General features: G+C 35.7%; 1 protein-coding gene across 2 annotated transcripts in view; it reads right to left on the bottom strand.

Moving 5' to 3' along the window:
• The window catches only part of TENT2 (terminal nucleotidyltransferase 2), a 37,904-nt gene that overhangs the window by 9,017 nt on the left and 17,524 nt on the right, over positions 1 to 11,363 (bottom strand). Inside the window, exons 10-12 of one of the 2 annotated variants that reach the window (XM_054002949.1) lie at positions 10,836 to 10,964; positions 8,658 to 8,701; positions 2,618 to 2,754 (exon numbers count right to left, since the gene is read on the bottom strand). In XM_054002949.1, coding sequence (XP_053858924.1) covers positions 2,618 to 2,754; positions 8,658 to 8,701; positions 10,836 to 10,964 — 310 coding nt within the window. Of the gene's footprint in view, positions 1 to 2,617; positions 2,755 to 4,462; positions 6,835 to 8,657; positions 8,702 to 10,835; positions 10,965 to 11,363 lie in introns of those variants that run through there. The other variant, XM_054002950.1, reaches the window with a different exon arrangement.

The following is an 11,363-nucleotide window of genomic DNA, read 5'->3' as shown; positions in this document are numbered from 1 at the left end:
GGCCTTGAGGAGAAGCTGTATGAGGAGTGGCTGTGGTCACTTGGTCTGCTCAGCCTGGAGAAAAGGAGACAGGGGAGACCTCATTGCAGTCTGCAACTTCCTCATGAGGGGAAGAGGAGGGGCAGACACTGATCTCTTCACTCTCATGACAGGACTTAAGGTCATGAAGCTGAGTCAGGGGAGGTTTAGTTTGGATATTAGGAAAGTATTTTTCACCCAGAGGATGGTTGGGCAGTGGAACGGGCTCCCCAGGGAAGTGGTCACAGCACCATCCTGACAGAGTTCAAGAAGTGTTTGGATAATGCTCTCAGGCAAAGGGTCTTAGGGAATGAATCTTAGGATGATCCTGTGCAGGGCCAGGAGCTGGATTTCAATTATCCTGATGGGGTCCCTTCCAGTCAGCATATTTGTTACTCTGTGATCCTGTGTATTTAATTTTTACCCTCATTCTCATTTGCACTGTTGTTTCCATCAGCAACTTCAAACCAAAGATAACAGATCCTGTGGCTAGCATGAGACTACTTTTACTTTTGCTGGCTGGCTATCATACACACAAAACCTTTTAAGCTCCATGTTCATGTTCCTCCCTATGGTGCACTAATTTGCCTTCTCCAGTGACTGAAACTACATGGAATTTTACTATCAATCCTATTCCTTTCAAAGAGGATTTAGAGTTGACAGTATAAATCCTGTCACTATACATATAGTGTACTCTTTATTGTACAGATAAAGAGTACACTTGACTAAATTTTATTTCCATAGCAGAAAGAGTTAAAAATAATACAGGCTGCTGCATTAAGTGCATAATTTCCTCAAATTACTTCTCAGCTATGTAGTAGCATTTTCAACACAGGAATTCTAATGGCTGTTTTTACTGGTTTTTTTTTTTTGTTTTTTTTTAATAAACAGAATATCACAAGTGGAATGTTTAAATACTTAACAGATACTGAACACTAGAAGAACACATCAGGTATTCTTTTTATTCAGCTGCTTTTTGAAACATTTTCTTCCTTTGACATCAGGACTATCCTATCTTCACTATCTACTTTTTCAAGTTTTCTTTTACCCAGAAGCTCCTCTGTGTGTCTATGAATAAATTTACACAGTATTTTTTCCTGATTTATAATCATCACAAAAATAGTATTTAGGGATTGCCATCAGCTCAAACATTGATACTGCAGAATTTTTGGTCTGCATATGTCTTAGCATATCCTTTCTAATAGCAGACAAAAATGAAGTCATTCTTGACCAGCCAACAACTTAGGCAGAAATCTGGTCTTGACTATGTTCACAAGCACCCAAACGCAGAAGAGTCAGACTAGGCATTTTCCCTGTAATTAGATGAGATCATCTCTGCTACTTCACACAGGCAAACCAGAAAATTCCTTAGTGGATACAATATCTACTTTTATATATAAGAAGATTAATAGCTTGTACAGTCAAGTAGTAAAAAATTAATGTAATATCCTACACAAATTAAGAATCTAAGGTTATCCTTCAGCACTGTCTTCTCATTTGCCTCTTCAGCAAACATGACCTTGTCAGCTGAAAGGGCAGGTACTCAGGAGAAATATTTAAGACAAAAGACCATTCTCTAATCTGCAGAGATCATTGAAAGAAAATAACTTACATGCAAATCTCTCTGTCAGGCTTAAGCATGCACAAAATGCAGTTGGATCATGCATTACTCCAGGCCATAGGGATTTAGCTTACATATTTCACATGTGATGCACACCCCAGAAATGCTTTAATGGTTTTATGGTCTTTCATTCTTATATTGAATAAATTATAAACACTTCCAAAATTATGAGTATCCAATTGTATGTTTTGTTCTCCTTCCAAGAAATGGAGATGATGCACATACACAGGACAGCAACATGCATGAAACAACTGCCTCAGAAGTGATTTAGAAGATCTTTAAGCTGATTGAGACACAACCATTTGATATTTTATAAGAATAAGCATTTTTTTCTAAGAAATTCAGAAATACACAAGTAACAATTTGGCAAAACAGTTGTAACTTAAGGCTTTCTCAGATGTCCTCGCAACTTAAGCTTCTCCTGTTATATAAGGAACTCCAGATGCCAAAATTAAATTCAGATTCTAGTAAATCAATAATGTGAGTGAAACAACTATACATGAGAGAATTCTTCACTAGGCGAGGCCTATACAGGAGTATATTCTGGTTGAAGTAAGGAGCCACCTGGCCAGTTACTCCCATTGACTCATTGTGACAAAAGACAAGCATAGCCCTTAAGGTCCAAATAATTAATATCACAGTTGAAACCATAAATGATAGCTAAGAACAGATCTCACACATGAATAGGCAGTTACAGAATAGTGTAATTGTATAACAAACCCCAGGAATTTTTAAAGGACAAAGCTCTCTAACTTTTGGAAACTATTTTACAAGAAAGAATGCCTAGCTAAGAAGAAACCAGACAATTTACTGACATTCCTGTTGTCATTTAGCCTTTCCACTCATTTCCTCTCTCTCAGTTACCACTCCTGCATTGCTGCTTTTCTTTCTTTCAAGGGTTATAAACTGTCGCTACATTGAATAGAAGGAATCAAAGTTTCATATCTTCTAAACCACTAAAATGAATTTATTACTTACTCAAATTCTGTGGCATAATATTTGAAGAAGCCTATTAGCAAATCTCCAAGGCTTGATCCATTTTTTGAGACGTAAGGAGGAATGGTACGTGGAGCTTGATGAACAAAATGCAACTGCATAGTAGGATCAAAACATTCCTGTCAAAATAAAATCAGAGTGTATATATATATATATACACACAGAGAGAGAGCCTTAACCCAGATGCATGTATTTTCCACAATAAGAAAGCTGCCTATTGCTTGCTTATTGTAAGTTCAAAGACAACTTACAAGCCAAGGACTTGTACTTCTCTTCTGCCCCACTGGATACTAGTTACTCCCCCTGAACTCAGGTAGAATCATCTTACACAGGAGCATACAAGACCATCTCTTAACTTCTGTTTAGTAAAGAATTTTAACATGGCAGAATCTTTGAACTAGATTTGCATTTAAAACCACAAGAGCAAAAGTTGAGTAAGGTAGCCTGCACTGAGCTGAATGCAGTTCAGCTGAGAAATATGTAGGTGAAGTTGCACCTATTGTCAATTTCCCATAGCTGAACCAAAGTACAGAATTAATCCAGAGGGAAGGCCTAACATTGCTTCCAAGCACCAAGTTAAAAACTGCATAGGAATGAACCTGCATCCACCCACAAAATAAGCAAAAAAGACTGCAGGTATGACTTCCTCTAGCCAAGAATGAAAGCCCCCCCCCCCCCAAAAAAAAAAACCAAAAAACAAAAAAACACCAAACCAAACCCAAAAAAAACCTCCAAAACCAACCAGCAGTGAAGTTATACAAAACATGTGAATACACAGAATGCTGAATTTCAGCTGAAGTATGCTTTTCTGTAGGGGGAAGAGGGTGAGTATGATCGAGTAAGAAAAAAATCAGGTTTGCTATGAAAAGAAGGCACTATTGCCAACCTAAAAAGGAATATATACAAGACTAAATACATATGGTTTTAGAACTGCCCTGCTGTTTCAGTGTCCATTGCATCCTTTAAGTTCTTCTGACAGACTGGGGTACATAGAAGTAAACATACCTTCTCTTGCTACAGAAACAATATTTATGACTCGCTAATACCTGGTTTTAACATCTTTTTACAGCAATTTTGTGTATTTTGCTGAAAATGAACTCAAGATACACAGAAGCAAACATTACATTCACATAAAGACACACTTTTATGTAAATTTAGGAACCTGTTCACTCATTACTGTATCTTCTTTCTCCTCCTCACCCATTCATTTTTTGTTTTTAAGAGTAGTATCAGGCGTGATTCAAACTTCATAGTACTAGAATAGCACTAGAAGCACTACATAGTGTAGTATTATTTTCATGTCCACAGCTGACACTGCTTTGTCTGAGAAAAGTACTGTTAAGTGACAAAACCAGTAGGACTGGAAAGTTTGAGGGTCCCATCTTCTTTCTGTCAGCTCCAGCAAAACTTCCTGGAACCTTGTGCAACACCTTTTGGGGAAAAAAAGCCATTCTTCTAGAGATCTAAAAATTTCAATGGTTGATCTCGTATGATATAATGCTATATATAAAACATTATTTTAGTTTGCAAAGCTCAGAATTTAACAGCTTATAGTTCATCAGAAGACACCAAAACAATGGAAACACAGACATAAAAAGCAGATATGCAGTACACAAAGATGTAGAAAGGAACAGTTATTCCAATGCCATATAGTAAATACAATTTTAACCCTAAAGTTGATCAGAAATGTACTATATTGAAAGTCACTTCTGACTCTTCCTTAGCTTTCTGTGGGGATGGACAAGAACAATTGAATTTAGAATTAGTAATACACCAGCTGATGAAGAAACATACAAGGGATGGGGGGGAAAGGAAGAAGAAAATGGGGCCACTGACCTACAAAAATACAAAACAAAAGTGCAATGGAATTACAACAGATGACTACTATGAATAGTAAGTGTTTGGAGGCAGTAGAAAAGGAAGACAAGATTAATTTTTTTACACTTTGAATATTTAATTGCCTGAGAACTTCTCAACTGCAAGAGAATTCTGCCATCACAGTGAGGTTGATATCCTCAGCAGCTAAAGAGTTAGGCTTTATTTTATTATTTTTCATATTAAAAAAAGCTATTTTTTTATTGGCAGACAATAAGATCTCAGACAAATCAAAAGTTTTCTTACTCAGAAAGGCTTTTGCTTTCAAGAAAATACACGCATATTATTCTAGACACATGCATTAGTAAAAACACAGGTTACAGGCTATAGCTTGTACAACCCCCAACCACCTAGTTTAAGAGACACATGTAAGTAATTCTCATTTCCACTTGGTTTACTGGTTATGTCACTAAAAAATTGCTCTTAAAAAGACAACTGAGTATTGCAAAATAGAAGGCATAACTTTTATTACTTTTCTGGAAGAAAATAAGACTTATTAACGGTAACTAAAGCAATATAGTAATTATTTTTGTGATACTGTTAATATATTTATTTTTTATGCACTGTGGGCAGTTGATTACCCCACAGAGAAGGCAAAACCAAGTGTTTAATCTTTCTGAAATACAAAAAATTTGTTATGTAAGAAGTTGCTATTACCATATTAGAAAGTTCTACACATAAAACCAAATTAATTGCCACTTAAAATTGGCAAGATTTAGTGAAGACTTCTGTCAAGATATACCAATATTCAGTAATTCAATTACCAATGTAATTTAAGGTCATTTCTTAACAAAAGAATCACTCAGTGTCCAGTGAACAAGACGTCAGACCAGCTAAGGGATACCTAGATACTTTTTTCTGCTTTGCCACAGGCAACCCATGATAATCCCCTAGCTTCAACTCATCTCCATTCACCTGTTGTAAAACAAGAATAACAGTATTTTCCTTTCCACTAGAGGGTCTCAGGGAGTAACTAGACAAACAAAACAAGGTACAGCTTACAGATTCTGCACATAGGTAAGGTTGCTAAAAGAACAGAATTACAAAGCACCCTTTGAAGTACGTTTTCTTTTCTTAACTTGCTCTAGAAGGCAAAAGATAAATTAGATTCAGGATCTGATTGAGCAACAAATATAAATGAGCTCTCCATAATTTTAAGATATCCCATAAAGAGATCTGAAAGTATTTTCTCCTTTTTTGCTGGATCTCTAATTTTTACCTTGATTGGCTGATTTCTCAAGAAACACCAGTATTCAGCAACATGCTTCATGTTCAAGCTACATAATGCTTTTAAGTATGCTCATTCCACCTTACACACTGGAAAGGAACACAAGTGTACATCAAAATAGAGTTTGTATTTGAGTATTTTGATGTATAGTGAGTTTAACTCTGAATGTACAAGATCCTTCATTCAAAATAATTTAGTAGTAACATCAGCATAATGTCTTGACACACCTAAAGTATCCTTTTCCCCAGTCCTGTAAATGAGTATTTACTCATGTTTATATTTTAAAAAAGTGCAACTCAGTGTGAAGCAAACTGTGTCTTTCCAAGGGCTGACTCCCATTGAAGACCATCCCACCTTCTGCCCCACCCTTTGCAAGACGTGACATGAAGCTGAGGCAGCAGAAACAAAGATGTGCTCATCGTAGAGTCCTTGAAGTTCACCATCCAGAGCACTCATGGAAACTCAATTTCATCTTGACTTCAGTTAAAACACCAGACTTCTTGAACAGTGGTGAGTCAGGCACAAGTTTCCTTCTGAGTGTCAATGACAGCAATGTTCACCGGCCACCATGGTTTAATCCACCACAGATTCTCTAGAGCTTATCTGTGAAGTCCTGACATGGAAGCACGTACTATATAGACTTCAATGATGAACTGATGAACACACTTGGTGGGCTATTGCCATCTACCTTACCTGGCTAGGAGGAAAGGGAAGCCCCAGAACACAACCCTGCATTTGATGTGATTTGTATTCCCTCTAAACTAGTGGCTGCAAAACACATCAGCTTGGTGCCAGCTGGAAACTCCCCCACCACAATAGAATGCAGAAGTGGGCTAATCTGGTGGCTTTCCAGGACTTCTCACCCTTCACATTTGTAGTAGGGATTCACTGAGATACAGAATCTGTCTTTCGTTTCCTCCTCAATGTAAGCGTGTCTCTCCTATATAGCACCAACAATTTCAGATAAGCAGTTTCCTCCAGATCATGGAAGTATTTTCAGGCTGCAGATTTGATTTTGAAAAACTGTGGGTAGGTGTATATAGAGAAGATGCAGTATGTTTGTAGAGTTTTTGTACAGAGACACAACTCTGACCACCTACAATCATAAGAAAAAGATATGGTTTCTTTTGATACTGAAATTTGCCTATGCTTTTTAATTATTACTGCAAGCCACAAGACTAAAATTGTTTTGCTGTATTTCCCATTTTAAATTCCTTTGAAATATTAGTATTCAGAACTTTCAAATTTCATAATTTTTAAACATTTAATTAAATTCTTAATGGAGACAATAGATCAAAAACATACTTGCAATTTGGTTTGTAGTAAGCATGCATAAAATATTCTTCAAATTTTGTCAGCAATTCTAGAATATTTTGTCCGTTCCCAAATATAAGAAAGAACGACAAAACAAAGTATAATCTATATCAGAACAGGGTAAAAATGCAGTTCTTACAGCAGTGCTCACCTGCAAGTGATCTACCATTTTCACACAACACATTTAGATTAATTAGATTTTTCAGCTTAAGGCACTGGATACTTTTACTTTAATGATTGAAGGCATTAATATTTTTATAGTATTCTGGACGTCTCTACAAAGTTTGAACACGACAAATATAAATGTCTGCATTATAAATACAGAAGAGTCAGAAGTTGTCAGTTCTAAACACTTTAAGTAACATGCTACACAAAACTTAGAACACTACAGCAGACAAGCTTTAAGGAAAAGTAATTAGCAAATCTAGCAATTCAAAAACCTATCAGATAAAGCTAAGTGTACAAGAAATGAAAGATAGTTTCAAAGGCTTTTCAGTGCTCCCAATGAAGAAACTAGAAGGTATAGAGTACCATAAAAAAAAAAATCAAAGGAAAAGATAAAGACCATAAAAATATAGCACAGGTATCCCTAAGCACATTTACAATATAAATAAAACTGCAGTGAATTATTGCTCAATGCTTTCTTCTGCATCTCAATTATCTTAATTAACCAAAATGGCTGACACCACAGTATTTTCTCCCTGATGCTGAGCACCGGTAAATATTCCCATTTCAGCATTATGGGAAATACAGGCAAAAGACAGAATGGCTTTCTGATACTAGCTTGGCACAATTGTCAGCAACCAATTAAAAACCTCCCATATGTAGACAGGAACACCAAATTATGTCAACTATGAATAAAGAAAAATTTCAAGTGACACATATGAGACAGGTAAAGAGGAAGGAACCAAGGAATTTTTGTAAATAAATTACAGCATAGAACTATTCTGCAATAGCACTTCTGTGCACAGACAAATATTTAGGAGGGCAGTTCTTACTTTTAGATATTTTTTCTTAGATTAAATCTCACTAAAAACACTCCTACTTCTGGAGGCACCAAAGCATACTGATTCTCCAGAAATGAACAGAGTATGATCTAACTACAATAACAAAGTTCCAAATAGGTGTTTACTTTTAGGACTGAAGTCAAGTTTTGTGAGGTCTCAAGTTTCCTTAGTAAAGCATGTATCATTCATTTTCTGCACATGGAAATATCAGGCAATTCAACAGGGAAGGTATGGAATTCTGAAGCACCAGAGCTGAATGAAAAAGCACTACTTAACACATTAAGATGCAAGAAAATTAGAGAAAGTTACAGCTGACACAGGGATATTTCCAGGCCAGCATAAAGAGAATTAGGTTAGTGGTTTTCATTAGCACTTTCTTCTAACTGTGTGTCAAATCTTCCCATACATAACAGAATTCTCATTAAAGAAATTATCAAAAGCAGCAAATAATATTTTTCACACTTAGGTCTAGCATATCAATGACGCGACTGACAGACTGTTAATTCAACTTAATCCATTAGAGATAGTTAAGAATTCATATATTTAGATAAGCAGGGTCAAACACAAATGACATAGTAAATCCATAAGAAACACTTACTGGGTAATTTTTTTGGAGGGATGGAAGGATGGGTTCAGGTAATGCTATAAAAAAAAAGTTCAAAGTTTCTGTGATTCATTTAATTCACAGGAAGCAATATCATATCAACTACATCAAAGACTTGCATTGAAATTCTATCTTAAAAACATTTATCAAGAACTTCACTTTCATGCATTTTGTAAAATAAGTTATTCAGCAAACATTTCTATTACTGTATTTTGTACTATACAGTACTATAGGAATTTTATTCAGCTAATGAAAGGTCTTGCCAAGATACTACTATATGTAAAAGGCATGAAAAATTCTATAGCAGCTGGGTACAGCTTTATGTCTGAAATTCATATTCAGAATTCATGGCTATATGAAAATCATCTAGATTACCTTAATGAAAAATTAGAGCTTCACTCATCTTTTTTTCCTTACATCTAATACAATTCTATGAAAGAGTCTACAGTTACTGCAAAAGAACACGTTTTTTCAGCTGCCAAGGATTACATACTGAGTCTCCAAATGTAACCTATTAAAAATACACTGAGTAGGCATTGCTAGCAAAATCCCCATAAAATACACAAATGCAGTCTACTAGTGTTAGCTGGTCTGCTAAGTGGCAAACACGTTATGAAGATCATGCAGTCATTAACAATACTAACAAACATAAAATTATCTAAATATTGGTCACTTTTATGGAAACCATGGATTGGGAGTGCATCTGTTGAACTGTATAAATTAGAGATGAAAAAAAAAAAATCACCCAGATTAGGTGGTCCTATAGATGGATCAAAATCCCTAAGTTTTTACATCCTACTTAAGCAGCTATAGAACTGTCAGAGTACTCCTCAAACTAAGGCTTTAACATCATGTCTTCAGCATGGTCAAAGAAATTGGTCTGCATCATTCACTAGGGAAAATAATAAATAAATTCAGTACATTGGTCTTGGACTCGGGACTTAATTCACTCTTCAATAAGGTCTTACAGGTGAAGAGATGTCATAGAATCCTTTTTCCATAGGAACTAAGAATCAGAACAGCAGAATTCTTAGACTGTGCTTGGAGTACCTTCAAAGAGTAGAATATACATTCAGGACTGCTAAGAAAATTACCACAGCTGCGTCAATAACATTTTTGTTTGTGGGTGTTCACATTTCTGCAACATCTGGAATACTTTCCAGTTCTCCACCACACTAACTTAAAAGGCAACAAAATCTGAGCAGCAAATCAAGGTTTTATCTGGGTGTGTATGCTTTAGTGAGCTTTACTAAGAGGATGGATGGGAGGGGAAAAATTACCACTTACCACTAGCATTTGCCCTATGAATTTCCCTTTCTTACTGTTCAAGTTATTTAGACCTATTATCTGGAAGAAAATTCACATACAAGATACTGATGTATCTACAAATGAACTCAAGCCAGACTAAACCTGGATCAAAAGACATCCACACTAGTATAAGAATATGGAAATAATATAAGTATACAAAAGAAATTTGCCTAGTGAAGGCAGGGACACTAGTGCAAAAGAAAGGTGTTTTTTTTTCCCTACACAGTATCAACAAAAACACTATTAGAAATTCTAGGACAGAGGCTATTTTCAGAAACATCACATGCATATAGCAGGGGAAAAAAGCATAAAATCTGAATGAATAAAACATCAGAAGCTAAATATCCGGTGCTTAGATAATGTACAGTGTACAGGGCCACACCTCACATGATTTTTTTTTCATGCCTTTTTTTTTTCCTCCACAGAAAAGGCTGAGGAAGCACAGGTAGATAGCTCCTCTTTGGTTTCTGGACTGCTGATCTTGCCAAGACAGCTGACTGATCACAGTTTTGCATGAAAAGGATTATTTGAACCCTCTTTTCCTCTTTCCTAGACAGCTGTGGCAGCTGCCAGAGATGACTACAGTAAATGTCCTTATACATTTCTATGAAGTAGTACGTAAGTTTATTTTATAGCTACACAGTGTCCTTCAGGTAATTTTTTTTTTCCCAAACCTTTTTAAAGGTGGTAACTCTGCCTCCAAAGAGCAGGTCCACTTGTTAAAGACAAATGCAACACTAAGGAAATGGAGCAAAACTCTCTTTAAATATTTCTGTGTAGGATATGACTACTGCTTAGTTAAAGATGAAAATTACACAAATATGAACTTAAAAGGGACAGTTTCAACATCTAAAAAATACTTACTCTGTAAATAGTGCAAAACCATCAACACAAGACTATAGCTGTTTAAAGTACCACGACTGGCATCATTTATCTCGTGAAAACTTGCCCACTTCTTAACAACAAGTACTAATGGACGAACTCGATTCTCAACTGCAAATAAAATAAACACATCTTTAAAAAGTACATTTAACTAGATAGCAATTAATCAACATTTGCTCTTACTTGATCAACGTAGTAGTTTTGTATTCTAAGGTTATCTTCTGCAGGTATTTTACAGAATTTACTTATAGAATTCTACAATTACTATCCATCCTATAAAAATCAAAATAAGGTACTTGCATTTGCAAACAGGCTTTTGAGTAGTAAAATCCACAGACACATTACAGAAGGTATACTAGGAAATTTGCAAAGCATCGTTCTACTTCTCAGGTCTCTCCAGTTAATTGTACTAATTTTCCATGAATAAACTTGCTGCCAGGACAGACCCTATGTTATTTTTTTATTTAGGCTATACAAACTTTGAAGGCAGGGAAAAGAATTATTGTGGCT

Source organism: Vidua macroura, chromosome Z, assembly GCF_024509145.1.
Source record: "Vidua macroura isolate BioBank_ID:100142 chromosome Z, ASM2450914v1, whole genome shotgun sequence".
NCBI lineage: Eukaryota > Metazoa > Chordata > Aves > Passeriformes > Viduidae > Vidua > Vidua macroura.
The sequence above is the reverse complement of the archived record's forward strand: the minus strand, read 5'-3'. Positions and strand labels throughout refer to the sequence as shown.